At 47.4% G+C, this 22757-nt stretch overlaps 1 protein-coding gene across 1 annotated transcript in view; it reads right to left on the bottom strand.

Moving 5' to 3' along the window:
* Positions 1–1208: 1208 nt before the first annotated feature.
* Positions 1209–22757, bottom strand: part of SMC3 (structural maintenance of chromosomes 3) — a 55294-nt gene continuing 33745 nt past the window's right edge. Inside the window, exons 19-29 of the mRNA XM_056528976.1 lie at positions 18812–18964; positions 17304–17455; positions 17002–17160; positions 14832–14939; positions 14615–14723; positions 11231–11478; positions 10784–10996; positions 10509–10700; positions 10101–10278; positions 9601–9707; positions 1209–1653 (exon numbers count right to left, since the gene is read on the bottom strand). Of these exons, the coding sequence (XP_056384951.1) occupies positions 1582–1653; positions 9601–9707; positions 10101–10278; positions 10509–10700; positions 10784–10996; positions 11231–11478; positions 14615–14723; positions 14832–14939; positions 17002–17160; positions 17304–17455; positions 18812–18964 (1691 nt within the window). The 3' untranslated portion in view covers positions 1209–1581. The remainder of the gene's footprint in view (positions 1654–9600; positions 9708–10100; positions 10279–10508; positions 10701–10783; positions 10997–11230; positions 11479–14614; positions 14724–14831; positions 14940–17001; positions 17161–17303; positions 17456–18811; positions 18965–22757) is intronic.

Here is a 22757-nt window from a genome sequence, read left to right on the forward strand (position 1 = left end):
TACCATACTACAACAGAAATATTACGATTAAAGAGCTTCAGAGTTTTTTCAAATTTTGCCCAGACTAGGTGAAGTTGTCACTACAGTATGTTGTCATTATCCTTCAGTATAGATTATATTGTAGAGGACCCGGATGGACTGAGATGACCTTATGACGGAGTTGACATTTAATTACAGGATAATGTCCCCAGTGCAGGGGGATGCTTCACGACTCTCCCATATGCTGATGAGGAAATTCCTCCATTATCCAAGTGCTAATTGACCTTCTACACTGATGGATGTTTGAGGTGCAAATCCCCATTCATTAATTTGCGCCAAACAAAAACAAATGCAAGCTTCCCAATACCGAACAACTGCTACCGAAATCCACAGCAGCAGAGAATCCAGGGAGTTCCAAATGCAACTACAATATAGCTGTGTCTGGGCTTATCTGGGGACAAGATGTACGATTTAAAAGGGAAGTTTTCAAAATTATAAGGACGGCCTGGAACAGTGCTCCAAGTCCCTGGGATAATCCCTGTAAGCTTCTCCTCACCCTATACAAAACAGGACGAGATCCATCAAAGCTGGTGGGACCACCCTACTGTTCTGGGTAGGAGTTATAACTACATTTCCTCTGTAACACAGCACTTCACAGTAAATTATATATCATTGTACAGAGGGAGCCTGTCAGTGTTTTATGCTGCTCATGGCATTTAAAGGTGGGAGGTTACTCTATCAGTTCCCTTTATAAGAACTAAATGGCTCCCAAACTGGTCAGAATACAATTGTAAACCCTTCACGATGTGACATCTCCGTATACCAGAAGAGCTGAGTGTGAAGGAAGGAACCTCTGCTAATTCAAAAACAACACACAGCACCATCGTGAGGACCCTTTAGGAGAGAAAATGCCCAGTGCATCAATTTTACACAACTCTCAGACCCCCACAGATATAAAGCAGTAAAATGTGTAATAATGAAAGATGTATGAACACAGACTGATGTGCGGAGTATGACCCATACGCCCCAGAGAGGTCTGTGCACTACATCAGGAATGTCAGATCGGCTCCTGTAATCTCTCTCAACCTCATATGACTCTCTGGAATGAGCTCTGGGATTGCTGCCTGATGATTAAATGCCTGATGTCTGGAGCTACAAGTGGAAGCTCTCCACCAGGAAAGGCCATTACCCAGACACTTCCCGATGGACAGGCACATAAGAAAATAAATCTCGTACAACCTCTTTATTTACCAAAGCCGTAAAATCAACACTTTATTGACGCTACTTTAAAAGAAGATTCACACAAAGCAGTAACAGTAAAAACGAGGCATGAAATGTAAATCGTAAAGCATAAAAACACGGCAAATCGCTCACAGGGCAGTAGAAGGCAACAGTTACATAAAACAGCGTCATATAGACAAAATAGCGCAAATTCATGGTACAAAAAAAGGAAAAAAAACCTGCGCTACAACATATTAAAACAGCTCCTAAAACAAGAGTAGACGAGCGCAAAATTTTACAGTTTTTAAATATACAGAACCTGTTGCAAATATAACAACAGGTAACACTTTGTACAACGTCCTCCGGGGGAGGTGGCAGCGATCAGCCGTGGGTCGTGTCATCCTCCACAAAGTCCTTGGCCTGTTCAGCTGTGATCACATCGATATGACTGACCTGAAGGGGGAAGGAAAGAGGGGAATAAAAAAAAAAAGTTAAATAAATGACTTCCTTGTCTGAGCTGACAGCGATATCACTCATGCCCCCATCAACAAGCCTGGCATTTCAAGTGTGTTTGTGAACATGTTATCAGAGTGAAGGGCAGCACATGCCTGCGAGCGGCTCCGTTATCTGACACTGGCAGGGAATTCTTCACCCCCCCCATAATAACAGCCAGATCTCTGCAGCGAGGACGGCTTCCTATATCACCGAGCGCATACTTACAGGCTGCGAAAATACAGGACACACCGCAGAGATTATAGAGCGCATTTCTGGAAGGGTTATTTTTATACAGCGGAGGTTAATACACAGATGGGTTTTCTTTATTATTGGTCTAACCTGCTATACAATAATTGATATGGCTGGTTTAGTATCAAATGTAAGAAACATATTTATTGGACCATAATTCACTGACATCCTAGCAGGGCCCTTGCATTGGATGCAGTAGAATTATACATAATAGTTTATAACAGAATTGCAAGCATATAAACTTAGATAAATATTATAAAAAGTATTACCACTAGAGATGAGCGAACTTACAGTAAATTCGATTCGTCACAAACTTCTCGGCTCCGCAGTTGATGACTTATCCTGCGTAAATTAGTTCAGCTTTCCGGTGCTCCCGTGGGCTGGAAAAGGTGGATACATTCCTAGGAGACTCTTTCCTAGGAATGTGTCCACCTTTTCCAGCCCACCAGAGCACCTGAAAGCTGAACTATTAAAACTAAGTAAGCAGTTCTGTAGTTTATATAGTTAATATATATATCTATCTAGCTCTATCTATCTAGCTCTATCTATCTAGCTCTATATCTAGCTCTATCTATCTAGCTCTATCTATCTAGCTCTATCTATCTAGCTCTATCTATCTAGCTCTATCTATCTAGCTCTATCTATCTAGCTCTATCTATCTAGCTCTATCTATCTAGCTCTATCTATCTAGCTCTATCTATCTAGCTCTATCTATCTAGCTCTATCTATCTAGCTCTATCTATCTAGCTCTATCTATCTAGCTCTATCTATCTAGCTCTATCTATCTAGCTCTATCTATCTAGCTCTATCTATCTAGCTCTATCTATCTAGCTCTATCTATCTAGCTATATTACATACATACACCTTGTAGGTCTGTCTTCTATTCTCCGTTTTTCAATTGTTATTTTTTTGGCATGTAGGGTATCATGCATCACAGTTACCACGGTATATATTATTTAAATTATAGTGAGAGCCACCCATATTAATTCGCAATGTCATTGTATTTATGCTACTTAGGTTTACTAATAGTCCTTGTATTACTAAAGTGGTTTTTACGACAATTTAAACATGCTATTTTATAAGTTTTTGTTCAGTTAAGGTACACCACCAGTGTGCCTCCAGTGGTTGCAAAACTACAACTCACATCATGCCCTGACAGCCGTTGGCTGTCCGGGCATGCTGAGAATTGTAGTTTTGAAACAGCTGGAGGCACTTTGATTGGGAAACCAAGAGTTAAAGCAACACTTCGTACGAAACTGATCTGCGGTGTTTTATCTAGTGCAGTACCACAGATTGTGTCTTACACTAAGCACCACACATCAGAATTTGCCCCCCAAAAACACATTTAATATGCGTTAGACACTTTTGCATCTGCTTGACTTAGAAGTATGTTTTATTTAAAAAGGTGCTTAATTTTGCAGACATGGGGGAATTGACGCACATTTTCTGTGAATCAATAATATAAATTAGCATTTATGGTAAAAAAAAATAAAAATAGGAGATTTTATGTACTCACCGTAAAATCTCTCTCTCGTAGCGTACATTGAGGGACCCCTATACTGATGGGGTATATGGTCTTGCCACTAGGAGGCACTGACACTAGGAAAAAAAAGTCGGCTCCTCCCTGGCAGGATATACCTGCCCACTGGAAGTGAGGTGATCAGTTTGGTCACAAAGCAGTAGGAGAAGCCAACAAAGAGATATGTCCGAAGGACCATGGAAAGGAATCCCGGATAAAAACACCAGAGCCGGGAAAAATCATCTGGACAGGACATGAAGAAATGGGTGGGTGCTGTGTCCCCCAATGCAGGCTACGAGAAAGATTTTACGTTGAGTAAAAATAAAAAAAAAATCTCCTTTTCTCGGTCACTCTTCATTGGGGGACACACATACTGATGGGATGCACCAAAGCAGTCATTGGAGTGGGAAAAAACAACCACTAGAGAAAGGGGGTCAGCCCAGAGACTGAACCCCAGTGTGCCGTACGGCGCACAGGCAAGAACCTAGGCAAAAAGGCAACTGAGGCCTGGAACTGAGGGTCCGGCAGTGCCCACCATACATGGAAATGGACTAGGATGCCATGAAAGGACCATCCTAGGAGAGACTCTAAACCAATAGGCCACATAGAGAGATAAGAAAGGGGCGCTTCGGAGACCCGAAGGGCCGTAACCAATGTGGAAGGAGGTAGCAAACCAACTCCAAGAAGTGAAGAACTAGGCAGAGGGAGAGCCTGGCTGGCAAAGAAAAAAAAAGCAAAAGGGCGCGACAAGAGAACCCCATACGGAGCACCCCCACCAGAAACCAGAGATCAAGGCGAGAAAACGTCAGTGAGAGCTGCGGACGCCTGAGTCGAAGGTGAGCTTAGTCAAGGTGAAGACCAGAAACTGTTGGAAAAGAGAGACAAAAACAGTCTCCAGAGAGGCACGGTGCAGAAGATCAAAGACCTGAACCAAAAAACTGTGGTCTCCAAAAACCACTGTCCCAGAGCACAGCACGAACACTCAGGGGGAAAAACAGATTGAGAGGATAACACAGCGCCTGAACCGCAACATCCCTTCAGAGTGGGAACGGAGGAGGAACCAAAAAGGAAAGGGGCTCCCAGAATCTGGGCACAGGAAGGTTACTCTAAAAGACCATTTGGCCAGTGCAGCACAACTGACACTGTCAAAGGGAAGGGGGAACACAACCTTCCAGGGAGAGTGTGCCAAGGAAGGAGGAGAGCAATGGCTGGACCCAAACAAAAGACAGTGGCTAGACCGGCTGTCGCTGAGCCAAACATGAATGCATAAACCCCTCCCACAGAGGAGAGTGCCTCGGCTGCATGAGCAGTAGAGACAACCAACAAAACAGGAGGAGAGCCAAGCTGCAATCGTGGTCAGTAAGCCTACAAGCATAGCCAGCAAAAAGCTCTTCTGAATGAATGTTCGCAGCAAAAAAAAAAAAAAAAAAAAATGTAGGGAGAAGCGAGAGATGGCGCCATCTGGGTAGAAGAAGTGCTCAGCGAAACAGTTCCCCCTGGTGGAGGGGAAAACAAGGGGTGGTGGAAATAAAACTCAGGCACTGACCATGTCAAACTCCCTGATCTCCGAATCCCCTGTGGAAGGGGGGATGCCAAAGGGCGCAAGGTACTGTAGGAGTGGGGAAATGCTGCCCTGCGGCAATGGTCAAGGTACTGGGAGGTCATAGCCCCTAGGAACCCTGGAAACACAAATCAAGGCATGGAGGATACATAAGCATCCCCAAAGGGATCTGAAACCTGGACTCTGGAGCTGGGCAGGGGTACAAGACGTGACCACGAATGCAAAGAAGCAGCACATGCAGCAAGGAGTGTTGGGAGGAACACCCCCAACTAAGCCATCCAGGTCGTTATCTAAGGCAACAGAGCAGGAGCCTGAGCCACACTGCACAGGAAATCAGGAAGACACCTGGAGGCATTGGGCTACAGAACAGACTGTCGTCCCATCAGGCCCCAGAATAGAGGTGCTCAACTGCTGCAGATCCGTATTAATAAGGTCACAGAAAGGCCCAAGGTACATCCCACTGAAAAGGAGGGGAGGACGGCTCTACCCGTGCAGAGCATCAAAAGCATATGTAGGGACACCGACATGGGCACCTTACGATAGTAGTGGGGCACCAAGAATGCAGCCACTAAAGGAACCGTAGAATCAAAATGTCCGGAAGTATGGAAAACAGGCTCAGCACCCAACGGCGTGTCAAAACGATGCCCTTAGCAGACCAACACTACGCCTCCAGAAAGTGAAAACGAGAGTGCCGTTGTTGCTGTGAAGGACCAAAGAACACACAGAAAATGCCGCACCCCATCTCTCAATGGTGCAACACACCAGCACTGTGGTAAAAGACGAAAGAGATAAAGGACACATACAGATAGTGTCTGACTTTCAGGTATAAAGGGCCAATGAACCCAGAAGGTCCTTTGTCGAACTGCAAATTTGAAAGTGAGCCACCAGACTTAAGCCGTGGGAGTGGTAGGAATGGGGGAGGTGACCTGGTGGATTAGAAAACCAAGCAGACACAGTCTGGCTAATGATAAGGCATAGGGACTGTGGATGCAGCAAGTCCTGGATTCAGAACCACTGAAAGTGGGTTACCAGCCCTCAGCCGTGAGAGCGGCAGGCATGTGGAGAGGGAACTGGTAAAGTAGGTATAAGGCTCATGGAGCAACATGGGGTCACTCACTCGGAACCACAGCATGGCAGTGGGTTATCTGAACTTCCGCCACGATGTGGGCAATGTACAGTGGGTGATCCGACGTAATAGTAAACCATGACGACAACTGCCACGTTGGCTGGAATAGGATTCTTGAACACAAAGGGTCACTCCTTCAAACTCTAGGAGACCATGCAGACGAATGTCCGGCTGACTGGCATCAGTCCTGTGTACTGGAAGGGACCAGATTTCTCCCACCAGCAGAGAGATACGGGAAAACCCCAGCCATGCACACGGCAGCCCAGAGATGAGAGGCCGACTGCGGCGGAAGACAACAGTCTGGCTTAGCGAGTACACCTCCAAGCGCTGGCGAAAAGGGGGCAAAGGGCAGATAGGCGAGAACTGTGTCAACTTGAAGCATGTGGGAGGGTGGGGAGACCTAGGTGCCATGGGAGATCAGGGGAGACTGAGGAGCTGTGGATTGCATCTCTGCCGCCCCGCATAGGGTCCATAGGACAAGCCAGGCCATGTCATCAGGTACCGCACACTAGCAATGGGGGTACCGGAACTCCAGCCACAGATACCACTGTCTGGCTTACTGGTATGGGTCAATAGTATATAACTGGTTACTCCTTCGGACACCTCGCACAAGCAGTGGGGTGCCGAAATGCCAGCCACATATTCATTAGCCATGAGAGAAATGACAGGCGGCGGAGGGAACCACGCAGACTACTGTCTGGCTTACTGGTATGGGTCCATAGTATATAACGGGTCATTCCTCCGGACCCCTCACACAAGCAGTGGGGTACCAGAATGCCAAACGCGGATGCGGCCGCTATGAGATTAGTGACCTGTGGAGGAGGGAATCATAGTGTATGCACACGCCCCAAAAAAAAAAAAAAAAAAAAAACCTTCCCAGATGGACGACTGGCAGAGGAGGAACCACTGCTCCGGATGCCCAGTACTCTTCCGGAAGAAAAACCGCATGCGGACTCCCTAGGCACAGGGGCATGTAACAGGCAATAGGGGGAAAAAACAGACATAACATGTATCCCCAGGGTTTACTAAGGGAGCATACCTCCATGGAAATGACCCGCCACAGCAGGTTGCATGAAGTCTACCTGTGGACAGAGGCTCAACTAGATGGGTAAAAAAAACAGGGCCGACATGGTGCTGACTGTAGGGATGCAGTACCCAAAGTTGGCACCAGAGGAAGCTCATTGGTGAGAATAAAACCAAGAGGAATACAGCAAATGACCACAAGGGGGAGTTTGAACAAAAAAAAATTTCTTCCTGCACTGCAGGAGAGGTTAAGGAGGGCGGGGCTATGCTGACTCCCCCACCTCTATAATAGCGACCGGCCAGGGAGAAGGAAAACCCCACTATCCTGCTCTGTAAGAGAGGGGGCAGGGATATGGACCGAGTCCCTGTCCAGCAATCATGGCTGCCGGCACCTGCGAGGGGAGGAGGGCAGAGCTATCTGTCCCCCAGCCACAATGGCCACTGGCGGGGGAGAAAACAAAACCCCCGGGCCCCGCTCTAAAGGAGAGAGGAGTGGAGCTAAGCTCTGAGACCTTGGCCAGCCAGCAGTGGAAAGGAGAGGAGCCAACCCCAGCTGTTAATGGGGAAATAGAAGGCATGTGGGCGTCTGATGCGGAAGCAGCCGCCACTGGAAGAGTCGGGTGCGGGTGCTCAGCTGCCTTACAGGAGCGGCAAGGAGCATACTGTAGGAGTGCCTGTCGCTCTGAGTCAGGGGGGTAACCGTAGCACCCGGGTGGGAGGGCTCCTGCCGGGCTGGAGGGGACCACGGCCCTGAACCAGGGAGTCAGAGGAGAATACAGCGTCTCTCTCCATTCTCTTTTAGCGCGCCCTGGCGTCTGACCCTCACATCCGCACTTTTCCGCAGGGTGTAGCTCACCGGCTCCGCTGTACAGATCCCCTACTCCTCCATGGAATCTGAATCAGGTTCTCAGTGCTTTGCAGGGTAATCCCTTCAAACCTCTCCGGAACGTTTCTCTTCGTGTTCTTTCCTGGAAGGTGTCCCTTTCTCATTGCGGTCACTTCCATTTCACATAAATGAGGATATCGTCCTCCTGTCCTTTTGCCCAGCTCCGTCCCATCCCAGGGAATGGTTGCTTCATGGTCTCGACGTGGTAGTGGCCGTTCGGATTTACCTTTCTGTCACTTCATCCTTTCGTCATTATGACTCTTTCTTTGTGCTTAAGGAGGGTCGTCGTAAGGGTTTTCCTGCTTCGAAGGCGACCATTCCGCAGTGGATCCTTTCTGCTATCTCGGAAGCTTACCGTTGCAAAGGGAAGACTCCGCTTTTCCGGGTCTCTGCTCATTCCACTCGTTCCGTCGGGGCCTCCTAGGCTCTCCGCAACAGGGCTTCGGCTTTTGCACACTTTTACAAAATGTAACCAGGTGCACATTTTTGCATCCACTGATGATGGTTTGGGTCGCAAGGTGTTGCAGGTGGCTGTGGCCCAGTCTTCCACCTGAGTTTCTTGGGTTCTCTCCCACCCCCTGGGGGACTGCTTTGGTATGTCCCCCAGTCTCTGTGACCCCCAATGGAGCCGAATTTGAAAAGTAGACTTTTATGCTTACCATAAAATCTTTCTCTGAGGATCCATTGGGGGACACAGCACCCACCCATTTGTTCTGGTGTCCTTGGTTCGGTTGCCTGTCCGAGGGTTGGTTTGGTTATTTTTTTTTGTCTGTGGTTTCCTGTTGCTGTTTTTTTTTTTCTTTGTTGGTCTGTAGGCGGGGTATATCCTGCTGGGAGGGGCAGACTTTCTTTTATTTGCCTAGTGTCAGCAGAATATACCCACGGACTATGTGTCCCCCAATGGATCCTCCAAGAAAGATTTTACGATAAGCATAAAAATCTACTTTTTCTATTATTGTACTACTTTAACAAAGTCAAAACTTTAACAAAATCACTATACTTAAAATTGTCCTTTCTGACACTATAACTTTTTATATATATATATATATATATATATATATATATATATATATATACAGGGATTTATGAGGGCTCATTTTTTTTTGCATCGTGATCTGTAGTTTTTAATTGCTAACATTGTAGTGATGGGACTTTTTGATCAGTTTTTATAATTTTTTTAATATATTTTAATAGTTTGGAAAATTACACACATACCAAATAGAAAAAGAGTAAAGATAAGGGTGATTTAATTTTTTATTGAGGGGGGACAATTATATAATTTTATTAAAAAAACTCCTGCGCTTGCTTCAAAGTCACTTAACGCTTCAGGGCATACAGGTATGCCCTGGTGTGTTAAGTCCCAGGCGGCAAGGGCCTACACCTGTCCAGAACAGGTTAAATAAATCCCTGCCAGTTGTCTCCCTGCCATTATATCACCATACATATAGTGACACATTACATACATGCATTCACCCTGTACAGAATAAATACTGATTATACAGAATCATTAAAATTTTCACCATTTCTATTCTGACACTCACCTTGTTCCTAAATTTTACTCCATAAAACTTATCAGCAGATTCCAGCAGTTCAGGTCTGAAGGTTGTTGTGATAAACTGTGCGTGAGATGCAAGTTCCATGATCATATCTGTGGGTGGAAGAACATACATTTACATATACAAGCCTTTCAGGAGATTCTTGCTGAAACAATCAATTAGCACTATAAGAATTGTATCTCTGGGTAAATATAAAACTCATGATACTAGGCTGTAAATCCTGTAGGACAGACAGGATTGTGAGGCGGATACAAACCACAACTATTTCTGACCAAAACATTTTATCCATTTGTTTCAGTCCATGCTGGGGGGCTGGGGATGTTGCTTCAACTTTACAGTGAGAATGGGATTTCATAAGCTCTTTCACAACACTAGTGACTGGGTACTTTCCTGAATCAACGAAAGCATGGCGAACATGCCTACTGTATGCCATTCCTTCCTAATGTCTGCACCAAGCTATGTCTGCTCAGCTGTAGTATCATTACCTGACACGGCCTTCCTGTGCTGAGCATCCAAAGCCTGGTCAATTTCATCAAAAAGGTAAAAGGGAGCAGGATCACATTTCTGGATAGCAAAAATCAAAGCCAACGCCACCAAAGACTTCTGACCACCAGAAAGCTGCTGCATCTCTCTCATCTCCGCTTGCTTCCCTGTGAACGAGACCTACAAGAGAGAGTCAGGGGAGGCTCAGAATACACATTTCACAAAACAAACAGTAAACATTTCCACATCCCACACCATATTACTGCCATCTGGATGATCAGATATAAATCTAGTCCACACAATAGCTACACATCTCTTAGAACAAATATAACATTCACTATATAGGTGCGCAGTCACTCGTGTCATCTCAACACATGTTCTCCTTCCGCTATAACACAAAGATTAGTTACCCGAATCCCGACGCCAGTGAATTGGTCGACAGAAGGGACGCTGCTCTGGGAGCTGGAACCCTTCTCACTCTCCGCACTGCCCTCCCCTTCATCTTGAGACTGGCCTCCTTCCACGTCTCCTTTCTTCATCACCAGTGTGGCCTTACCACTTGGCACTAGCTTTGTGAACACTTCACTGAAGTTCTTTGACACCTAGAAGAACAGTTTTTCAGGTTACAAGCTCTACAGATTGGAGTAAATCATTGAGAACTAACAAACCAGATAAAGCTTCACACCTGCTTGAACGTCAGCTGGATGGCTTCATATTTGCGAAGTTCCAGAACATTCATCAGCTCCATGATGGATTTGTAGCCACGTTCAAGCTCTTCCTGACGCTTGATAAGCTTCTCTTTCTGTTCTGAGAAGTTTACAAACTGGTCCAGAGCTTTCTTGTTCACGTGACTGTACTTCTTCAGCTCAGTGTTACACTGCTCTAATTTACGGAATAACTGGGGGGGAAGAACAAGACAGTATGATTATAGATATATCTTTATCATGACAATGATCTGCATTTTCAAATCCTGCAAATCATTGAGAGAGATTTAATTGTATCTAAAATAGTTTTATGTTTGGATATAGTAGGTGGTTTTTATGGTGATAGCCTATCCAAACTGTGTACGTGTTTGGCTGTGTTCGGTACTGTAGCTCAGTCTTATCCCTATGTGCAGTGGGCTCTGGGTTACCTGTTTTAAACTTAGGGTTTGATACTTTTCAAAGGCCTCTTGAGGAAGGGAGCCCAGCTCTCGTATCTTCTTCATACATTCCTCTTTTTTCTTTAAAAGCATTCCTTGCCTGTTGGTCATTTTCTCAAGTTCTTTTGTGTCATGGTTAATGGCATCCATATGCTCCTTCTCCATATTTTTCCACCGATCCATACTCTTTACAAGGTCTTTTATCTCAGCTTCGGTTTTATCAATGGTAACATCAAGACCTAAAAAAGCATTGTCATGAGAGGCTATAGATGCATACAGCAGGTACAACCCTAAAAAGACTATACCTACGACCACCCAGTAGAATATAGGTCTTGTACTGATTCCAAGTTACATTGTCAATTATCCTCCAGAGCTGCACTCACTATTCTGCTAGTAGAGTCACTGGGACAGATTTACTATTGCAATATTTACTATCTTCATATACAGCAAATGTACCAAACAGCCTAATATTCTTTGAGAAACTGGAACATTATAAAAAGACTAAGGGTTAACGCACATTAGACTGATTTGCTGCAGATTTTTTGTGTGGAAATTAGTATTGTAAATTAACAGATAACTCTACCAATTAAATATGATTTTTTGATCTCATCTACACACAGCAGAAATTTTACTGAGTGAATTGACCTGCAGTGCGGATTTAAAATCTGCAACTTCTGTATTTAGGTTGTGGATATCCCAAACTGAAAATCTAAATCTGCACCAAAATCCAGATGGACTTATTTGGGTCTGCTAAATTTTGCGGCATCAAATCAGTCTAGTGTGCATTTACCTTTAGTTTGCACGGTTTAAGAATTAGGATTTGGTATGTGAATTACACCACTATTTTGTAGCCGTTGACCTCTCCTAAAAACTAATACAGAATGAGCCAAAAGCATCCAGAGAGTTTTAACTCCCAAATATAAACAAATAGAGGTGCACCGAAATGGAAATTTCAGAACCGAAACGAAACCGAAAAAAAAAAAAAAAAAAATGTCCAGCCGAAACCGAAAATGACTTCTCCCCGTCTTCTGGTAAAATGCAGCGCTCCGCTCATTAGATTAGATTCCCCCACATTAGATTGCCAGCTCCCCCACATTGGGTCGGGAGTTCCCCCACATTAGTAGACAGCTCCCCCACAATAGTAGGCAGCTCCCCCACAATAGTAGGCAGCTCCCCCACAAAAGTAGGCAGCTCCCCCACAAAAGTAGGCAGCTCCCCCACAACAGTAGGCAGGTTCCCAAATTAGGTCAGCATTTCCCCCACAATAGTAGGCAGGTTCCCCACAATAGTAGGCAGCTCCCCCCAACAATAGTAGGCAGTTCCCACACAATATTAGGCAGCTCCCCCCAACAATATTAGGCAGCTCCCCCCAAATTTTTAGGCAGCTCCCCCCACATTTTTAGGCAGCTCCCCCCACATTTTTAGGCAGCTCCCCCCCACATTAGGTCAGCAGTTCCCCCACAATAGTAGGCAGGTTCCTCACAATAGTAGGCAGCTCCCCCACATTAGGTCAGCAGTTCACCCACAATAGTAGGCAGGTTCCCCATAATAGTAGGCAGTTCCCCCACAATATTAGGCAGCTCCCCCCACATTTGTAGGCAGCCCCCCCCCACATTTGTAGGCAGCTCCCCCCCACAATATTAGGCAGCTCCCCCCCCAACAATATTAGGCAGCTCCCCCCACAATATTAGGCAGCTCTCCCCCCCCCACAATATCAGGCAGCTCCCCCCCACCCACAATATCAGGCAGCTCCCCCCCCCCCCCACAATATTAGGCAGCTCCCCCCGAACCGAAATAAAAAAAAAAATGTCCAGCCGAAACCGATACCGAAAATAACTTCTCCCCGTCTTCTGGTAAAATGCAGCGCTCCGCTCATTAGATTAGATTCCCCCACATTAGATTGCCAGCTCCCCCACATTAGGTCGGGAGTTCCCCCACATTAGTAGGCAGCTCCCCCACAATAGTAGGCAGCTCCCCACAACAGTAGGCAGGTTCCCAAATTAGGTCAGCATTTCCCCCACAATAGTAGGCAGGTTCCCCACAATAGTAGGCAGCTCCCCCCAACAATAGTAGGCAGTTCCCACACAATATTAGGCAGCTCCCCCCCCCCCCCACAATATCAGGCAGCTCCCCCCAACAATATTAGGCAGCTCCCCCCCCCCCCCCCCACAATATTAGGCAGCTCCCCCCACATTTGTAGGCAGCTCCCCCCCACATTAGGTCAGCAGTTCCCCCACCCCACAGACATACAGCTTCCAGCCATATACAGTGTATGGCTGGAGGCTGTATGTCTGTACTGCTGCCCCCACAGTGTTCCGGTCACCGCTCCTCCGGCCCGGGGTCCCATCTACTGCTATGGCCTATGGACCATAGCAGTAGGTGCCGGGACCGGGGGAGCTGTGACCGGAACACTGAAGAAGATGACGCGGTCACTTACCAGGCCCTGGCCAGCGCGCGTTCTCCTGCGACGATCCTGCGGTCCTCCTGCGTCTCTATGGTTGTACGCACGGGACGTCAGTGACGTCCCGTGCGTACGACCATAGAGGCGGAGAAGCGAGGGACCGAAGGAGGATCGCAGGAGGACGCCGGGGAATGGTGAGTGACCGGCGGACATCCTTATGTCCCGAAAAGATTTTTCAGGACACAGGGATGTCCGGGATAGGATTAGGAATACTTCTTTTTATGTGCCCGGGCCGGCTCCCGTGTGTGGCTGCAGGCGGGGGCCGACCAGAGCATATAAAAACTAATATTGTGTACTAAAAACCAGGGGGCCTCCAGCTGTTGTGAAACTACAACTCCCAGCATGCCCGGACAGACTTTGCCGGTCCGGGCATGCTGGGAGTTGTAGTTTCACAACAGCTGGAGGCCCCCTGGTTTTTAGTATACAGTATTAGTTTTTATATGCTCTGGCCGGCTCCCGCCTGCAGCCACACACGGGAGCCGGCCCGGGCACATAAAAAGAAGTATTCCTATCACGGAGAGCGCAACCCCCCCCCCCCCCCCCCCCCCCCAGATGTTGCGGCCGGCCCCCCCTGCACCCCCCACGAGTGCCTCTGCCACTGGCAGTGTTTGTAACTTGTGCTGTGGGCGGGCAGGGGAGGTGGGTAATTATCGGCACTTTTTTGTTGTTTCGGCATTTTGCCGAAATAGCTATTTTCGGCCGATATGTATCGGCCGCCGATATATCGGTGCATCCCTATAAACAAATATTTGTACACGTCTCGGTCAGGTACATACTATGGATTATTAGACCATCGATCTTACTGGGATACAGATTCATGAGAAAGCTATATTAAAGTCATCTTTAAACAAATGGGTGACATCTGCAGAGGGTGACTGACAATAGAGAAATATTAGGTTCCTGTCTGTACTCACCATCTGACCGAGCCAATGTTTCCTTCACCCGTTTGTTGATGGCCTCCAGTTCTGAAGTAGTTGCTGTAAGAACGGTCCCTCCTTCGGTTTCCCTCAACTCATTCAGTTCCTGCAATGCATCAAATAACATTAATACCTGCAATAAAATAACCAAACATACAAGACCATAATACAGAGACTTTCCCAGGCTCTTCACCCTAATACACTGGAGACTAACCTGCTCCACTTGGTCCAATCTCTTCCGCAGATTCTCATTCAGGTAGGTCTCCACACGGGTGATTGTTCCTTCCAGTTTGATTCTCTCGTTCAAAAGTTGTCGGTTTTCCTTAGAGAAGAAAAAAACATTTAATAAGGTCTCGAGCGGGATCGATTAACGTGACATCTCCGATAATTAATACATTTCTGCTACACATCAAATATTAGGGGACATTTAGTTGTAAAAAAAAAAAAATTGCCAGAACTGCCAGTGATATTATTTGTCACATCACATTCCACAATAAAAAAATACTGATTATGGCACAACAACTGAGCCCCCATGTTCTTTCATAGACAGAAAAGTAAAAAAAGTTAAAAGGGGGGTCGAAAGAAGAGAACATAATTATACTGCACAGTGAACAGCGTTAAAACATCCCCCCCCAATGTGCAATAAAGAGTACTGTATTTTCAAGAAGTTTAACCCCTTAGGGACTCAGCCCATTTTCGAGTCGCCGGGGTGGATAAATAGTCGATAGCTTATACCGGAATATCGGTATAAGTTATCGGCCCTAACCTCCACAGAATATCGGAATCGGCCCTAAAAAAAACAAAAACATATCGGTCGATCCCTACTACGGACACTGCACGTATAGGGCCCACCTCCCCTGGGCCTTCCCGTTTTCACTTTCCTTCTCCTTCGGGGTCCATGTACTGGGGATGGAGGACGTTCCGGTCAACTGGATTTAGCTGGTCAGGCCTATTTCAGCTTGTGTGTGTGGACGTGGTTTCCCCCGTCATGTTCCTTACGGCTGCTCAAGCTCTGTGTCATTCTCTCAGTCCGTTCTTCCTCCCGGGTGCTCGCTACGTGCCCATGGGACAGTAGTTTGGAGCCTGTTGTTTTTTGGTTCAGGTCATCAGTCGTATGCCCCATGCCTCTCCAGGAGACGGTACCACCTTGACTGTGCTCGCCTTCTGCTCAGGCGTGCGAGGCTCTACCTGGCGTTTTCTCGCCATGTTTCTCATGCTTCGGTTGGTTTTCTGGATGGGGTTCTCTTGTCATTCCCTTTTTTTGTTTACCGTCCGGGCTAGCCCTCTGTCAGTTTGGTGGCTTGTTTTTCTGCCTCCTTCCAGGATGGTTACTGGCCATTGGGCCTCCGAGGAGACCTTTCTGTTCTCTGTTGCCTTTTGGTTCAGAGTCTCTACAAAGGATAGTCCCTTCATCTGTCTCCATGGACTGTGGGATATTCCTGACCCTCAGCTTCCGGGCCTCCATTGCTTCTTGGCCCAGGGTTGGCCCGTGAGTCTTCTGTCAAACACCTGTGGGGTGTAAATGCTCACTGCACCCCTTATTACATTCTGTGAGGGGTGTAGTTATTTTTTGTGTTTATGGTTTATGTCAGAACCGCTGCAACTACTAGCAACCTCTGTGCAAATCCCCAATTTAGGCCTGAGATGTACATGGTGCGCTCTCACTCCTGAGCCTTGTTGTACGTCCGCAGAGCACTTTAGGTCCACATATGGGGTATTTCCGTACTCGGGACCCCCCTCTGCGATGTCAAGGCATCCCGGTCCGGTCCCTGCCTGCGAGCGACGGGGAATGGATTTCCCACGGGCGTACAGGTACGCACTGCATCCTTAAGGAACAGGGATGCAGGGCGTACCTGTACGCCCAGCGTCCTTAAGATGTTGAGGTAATGCATCTCTTATTTTTACTGATTATATCCAGATACTTCTACATATTCCCTTTCTAATTGTTTTTATTATCAATTTTCAACTTTTGTTGTCTGTACATGATTACAGGGGCAGCCATCTTGCCTGAGCTGCTGCTTAGTTTACAGCAATTTAGAGATCTGCATCACAGCAACCACACGGACCATAGGACCTTGTAGTCTGGAGCCGGCTCATTGACCACTACGGATGAGTAGTAGGCATGCTTTGTGACCTTTGCAGAGATAAGGAGGAGGAGAGCTGGGACCATCATCTCCTGTCAATGGTTAATCCTACGTTACCAGATATTAGCTTAAAATAGTGGTGCTGCCTGTCAATGTAATCCTGCCTCTGATGATAATGAGATGACTGCAAATAAGTGTTTTTTTCCTACAGAACAACCTATTGTCGGAATAATTTTTTAGCTTCACACAAATCTCTTTTACATTAGAACTTGATATAAATGGGTAATGGAGTAAACATACTTGCTGCAGACTTCGGATCTCATCATTCAGAGCGTCCACCCTTTTCTGATCATCCAGACTGAGCTGAGATAATAAGTCTGTTCCCAGCTCGGCTTTTAGCGACTCCCGGGTTGACTCCATTGCATGTAAACTGGCCTCCAAGCTTTGTAAACTACGTTGCTGCAAGCAATAATAAAGAATATTACAATGTATCCCCCCATTTGACATTTCATATGGAACCCGATTTAAATGTGACCAATCAGCTGCCTAAATCAATCCAATTTACTAGAAGCTGGACACAGAAAGACCAGTGTATGTCTCACCTTTGGCATGAATGTCTTCTCTGACTGAAGTCGTTTCTCCTTCAGCATCTTCATCTCTGACAAGATACTGTCCCTGGAAGCTTTAAATTTTCTCTGTTGTGTTTCGATCTGCTGCATCTGATTCATCAGCTGGTCGATTTCATTATTAATCCCTACACAGCGCTAAGGAACATCTTACATTGTGGAAAATATAGAAGGTTTGTATCAGACTAGCTACAACAATGCTTGAGCATCGGTGGATAAGAGAAAGTTGTTTCCCTCTATTGAAAGCATTGAGTGAACTTGCAATCAATTTCCGATCAGTGAGGGTGTGAATACCAAGATGCCCACTGATGTTTACATCGAAGATGCCAGCACACTCAGAATTGATGCTTATATGCATCGACTTTAACCATGTGCTAGGAGCTGCAACATTACACAGTATTATTGCTAACTCCATACTTTATTTTCTGCCTTCTATGCAGTATCAGAGTTTGGTTTTGAGAAGCAAAAGGCAAGGGAGAAAGAAAGGCAAGACTAAAAACAGTAAGAGAATCTGTCAACAAGTTACCTAAATAGCGCTAGTGACGCTAATCACTATGCTAACCTTTGTTTCTTTGTTATGCCATTTTTGTTAAATTTTTATAAGAAATATGCTAATTAGTTTTGCAGTACTTTTAGCAATGTCTTCCCTGCATTGATGTCGCTAAAATTATCTTGGTGCATGATAGGTCACCCCTTCAGTAACCTTGCACATTTTGGGTTCAGAAGGGTGCAAATGATCAGAGACTGAGGAAAGAACAGGACAGCATGCTGCTTGGTCACCTGCTTCTGACTACCTCAAGGAATTAGGTCTAGTGTGTCAGCCCACACTCTCGACCCTTTAAATAAGGTGAAAGAATAAACCTCCATCACCATATGAAGAGCAAAATAAAGCAGGAGCGGTCTGTCTCCTACAGACACTAAATGAAAACTGATTAGCAGCTCAGTATCTGCAGTAGTAGACTGTGCAGGAGGGGCTAACACTTCCTTGCTTAGGCTCTGCAAAGTCCTGCTAAGAAAACCCTTAAAATTGGCCGTTAAAAATTCCCAATTATGTTTATGGTATTTTTTGATCATCCGTTCTCACCTGTTATAGCCCGTTATGGACATTATTTGTGACGGGAGAAAAAAAGTCACATGCACCGATTTTTCTCCAGTCACAAATAATGTCTGTTATTCATAACAAGCTATAACTGGTGAGAACTGATAATCAAAAATCACATAGACATGAATGGGATTTTTTTTAAAGCAGTTTTTAAGGGTTTTCTTAACGGGACATTGTAACGGGTCTTTGTAACGGAGCAACAGTATAGTGTGAAAGGAGCCTAAGTGTTGTCCCCTAGTCGTAACAGCCCATACCCCTTAGTCTCCTGTGACCCCTAATAAAATGCGAGAAATACAATTATTCCTGTAGGTGAACCCTGGTGATCTGGGATCGCACTCAGACATGTCAGTCTGCTCAGATTTCTGTAGACATAAAAGGATACTCTCTATGTTCCTCCTCAAGTTCTCATTCAGTTTAGCCTCCAAAGCATGGAGCTCATCTTCTACCTTGCGCACGTCTTTCTGCAGTTCCAACCTAGATTTCCTTGTATCGTAGTAACCACCAGTCAGTGCACCCCGATGGCTGACCTGATCCCCTGTTGTGAAGAAGAATCAATTTATAAAATTCAAGGGGAAAAAAACTACTTTGAAACCTCAACATAACACACAGGCTATTTCATGTTTACAAGTGGTTTCTACCACTCTGTAACCGGATGGTGGAAAATTGTAGCTACCATGCAATAAAGAAAAAAAAAAGAAGCTTTTGGGTATTTATATAGGTAACAGACAAAGTATATTGCTACTCTCTTTAAAAGAGTACTGCAGACGAGATTAACTTATAAGTAGCTGATTGAAGGTGTCCAACCGCTGGGACCTCCCGTGATCACCAGAAAGAGACAGGCTAGACTTCACATGCTCCATTCATTTCTATGGGAGCGCCGATGATGCCTGAGTGCTGGAGTTGGGTCTCTTGGGAGCTCCCATAGCTCCTTACTCCGAGCCGGGTCCCGGTGGATAGGAGTTTTTTATGCTTACCGTAAAATCTTTCTTGAAGGATCCATTGGGGGACACAGACCATGGGTATATGCTGCTGTCTCTAGGAGGCTTTATACTATGGCAACAGAAAAAGTTGGCTCCTCCCAGCAGGATATACCCACCTCCAGGCCACTGAGCTAATCAGTTTTAGTCCCAGAGCAATAGGAGAAGACTGACCGGTCAAAAGCAAGACCATGAACTGTCAGAGACCCAGAAGAAAAAAAAGTAACTGAACACACCCTCGGACAGATAACCAAAAAGGAACACCAGAAAAGGGTGGGAGCCGTGTCCCCCAATGGATCCTTCGAGAAAAAGATTTTACGGTAAGCATAAAAATCTCCTTTTCTCTATCGGCTCTATTGGGGGACACAGACCATGGGACGTACCAAAGCAGTCCATTGGGTGGGCACAGAATCAGTCAGGCAGACTGCTGTACCACTGCCGCCTGCAGCACTTTACGGCCCAGACTAGCATCAGCCGATGCGAAGGTGTAGAACCTTGAGAGTGTGCAAAGACGACCAGGTGGCTGCTTTGCAGATCTGCGAGGCTGAGGCCTTGTTGCGGAGGGCCCAGGATGCCCCAACAGAACAGGTGGAATGAGCCAAAACCCTGAAAGGTGGGATCTTCCCTTTGCAGCGGTAAGCTTCCGATAGCAGGTCGGATCCACCGAGAAATGGTGGCCTTGGAAGCAGGCTGTCCCTTGCGACGACCTTCCGTAAGGTCGAAAAAGGAATCGCACTGACGAAAGGAAGAGGTAACAGAGAGATAGGTCCTAATCGCCCGCACCACATCCAGTTTGTGGTGTAAGCGCTCCCTGGGATGAGAAGGAGCGGGACAAAAGGATGATGTCCTCATTGAGATGAAAAGGCGAAACGACCTTCGGTAAAAAGGATGGATCCGGACAGAAAACAACCTTGTCCTGGTGAATCACCAGAAAAGGAGAGTGGCAGGAAAGAGCTGCCAGTTCAGACACTCTCCGAATGGAGGTAATAGCGATAAAGGAACGCCACCTTCCAGGAAAGGAGGTGAAGAGGAATAGCTCTGAGAGGTTCAAAGGGTGCGTCTTGCAGGGCACCCAGAACCAGCTTTAAGTCCCAAGGGGGAGAAGGGGAACGATAAGGAGGGGCAGCATGCGCCACCCCCTGGAGAAAGGTCCGGACATGAGAATTGGACGCCAGAGGACGCTGAAAAAGAATGGAAAAGGCCGAAACTTGACCCTTAAAGGGGTACTCCGCCCCTAGACATCTTATCCGCTATCCAAAGGATAGGGGATAAGATGTCAGATCGCCGGGGTCCCGCTGGGGACCCCGGGGATCGCTGCTGCAGCACCCCGCTATCATTACTGCGCAGAGCGAGATAGCTCTGCACGTAATGACGGGCAATACAGGGGCCGGAGCATCGTTACGTCATGGCTCTGCCCCTCGTGACGTCACGCTCCGCCCCCGTCAATACAAGTCTATGGGAGGGGGCGTGGCGGTCGTCACTCCCCCTGCCATAGACTCGCATTAAGGGAACTGGCCGTGATGTCATGAGGGGCGGAGCCATGACGTCACGCTGCTCCGGCCCCTGTATCGCCCGTCATTACGCACAGAGCGAACTCGCTCTGTACAGTAATGATGGCGGGGTGCTGCAGCGGCGATCCCTGGGGTCCCCAGCAGCGGGACCGCGGCGATCTAACATCTTATCCCCTATCCTTTGGATAGGGGATAAGATGCCTGGGGCGGAGTACCCCTTTAAGGGAGCTAAGAGCCAGCCCCTGTTCCAACCCCGACTGTAAAAAGGAGAGAAGACGGGGAACAGAAAAAGTAACAGGAGAGAAGGCCTGAGATTCGTACCAACGAAAATAAGAACGCCAGGTACGGTGGTACATTTTTGCAGAAGAGGGCTTGCAAGCCCTCAGCATGGTGCGAATCACCTGTGATGAGAAACCGCGGGCCCTTAAAATCGCGGTCTCAACCGCCACGCCGTCAAACGCAGCAACTGTAAACTGGGGTGGCAGAGGGGACCCTGTGACAGAAGGTCTGGACGAAGAGGAAGACGGAACGTCGTCCAGGAGCCTGATCACGTCTGCGTACCACGCCCTCGGGGGCCACGAGAATGGCGGGGACGCCCTCTGCTTTGAGCTTCCTAAAGACCCTGGGAAGGAGAGGAAGGGGAGGGAACAGATAGGGCAGGGCAAAGCCCGACCACAGAATCACCAAGGAATCTACTGCTAGGGCCAGGGGGTCCCGGGACTTCGACACAAACGGAGGAATCTTCCGGTTGTGTCGGGGTGGGCCTAGGACCGGCTGAGAAAATCCGCTTCCCAGTTGAGCACTCCCGGGATGTGAATCGCCGAAATGGCCGGAACCATGTGTTCCGCCCAGAGGAGAATCTTTTTCACTTCGGCCATGGCGACTGAGCTGAGAGTGAGAGATGGATCGCCCTCAGTTCGAAGATGTTTATGTGAAGAAGGGCTTCTCGGGGAGACCAGTGGCCTTGGACCATCCGGTCCCTGAAGACCCTGCCCCAGCCCGACAGACTGGCATCTGTTGTGACCACCTGCCAGTGGAGGGGAAGGAATTATCACCCCTGAAGAAGCAAGGGGGGGGGAGACCAGAGCCAGAGAAGAGACGGACAAGACCGTTGAGAGAGAAGAATCTTGCGGTCGAGAGACAGAGGAGACCTGTCCCACCGGGAGAGAATCGCCAGTTGAAGAGGGCAGTAATGAAACTGGGCAAAGGGCATGGCCTCCATGGCTGCCACCATTCGACCCAGGACTTCCATGCAAAGACGGATGGAGACTGGGGCCGGCTTCCAAAGAGAGCGGACTCCCGACAAGAGAGTCAGTCACTTGTCCGGCGGAAGGTGAATCCGAGCAGTGGCCGTGTCGAATTGGAGCCACAAGAAGACCAGAGACTTGGTGGGGGAGAGGACAGACTTGTCCCGGTTGACCATCCACCGGAAACTAGATAAAGCCTGGAATGTGAGAGCCAGAACGGCAGGAACGGTTGTCCGACTTCCAAGAGGGGCGCGCCCGGAAGGTAGGGACCTTTTGTCCCGCGAAGGCGCCTGCCCAGACCCTTTATTGGGACCGAAAGGACCAGAAAGAAGAGGACTTCATACGGGAAGAAGCGCTAGCCTTGTTTTGGGGCAGCAAAGAACTCTGGCCTCCTGTCGCCTGAGATAATTTCATCAAGGCGCTTGCCAAAAAGCCGGGAACCGGTAAATGGAATCTCAGTGAGAGATTTCTTGGAGGCGGCATCCGCGTTCCATGCCTTAAGCCATATGGAGCGAGCGAGGGAGGGCTACCAGGTTTCCAGTGGCAGAGGTAGCACAGCGGGCCGACTGCATGGAAGCAGAACACAAAAAGTC

The sequence above is a fragment of the Hyla sarda genome, chromosome 7 (genome assembly GCF_029499605.1).
Source record: "Hyla sarda isolate aHylSar1 chromosome 7, aHylSar1.hap1, whole genome shotgun sequence".
Classification (NCBI taxonomy): domain Eukaryota; kingdom Metazoa; phylum Chordata; class Amphibia; order Anura; family Hylidae; genus Hyla; species Hyla sarda.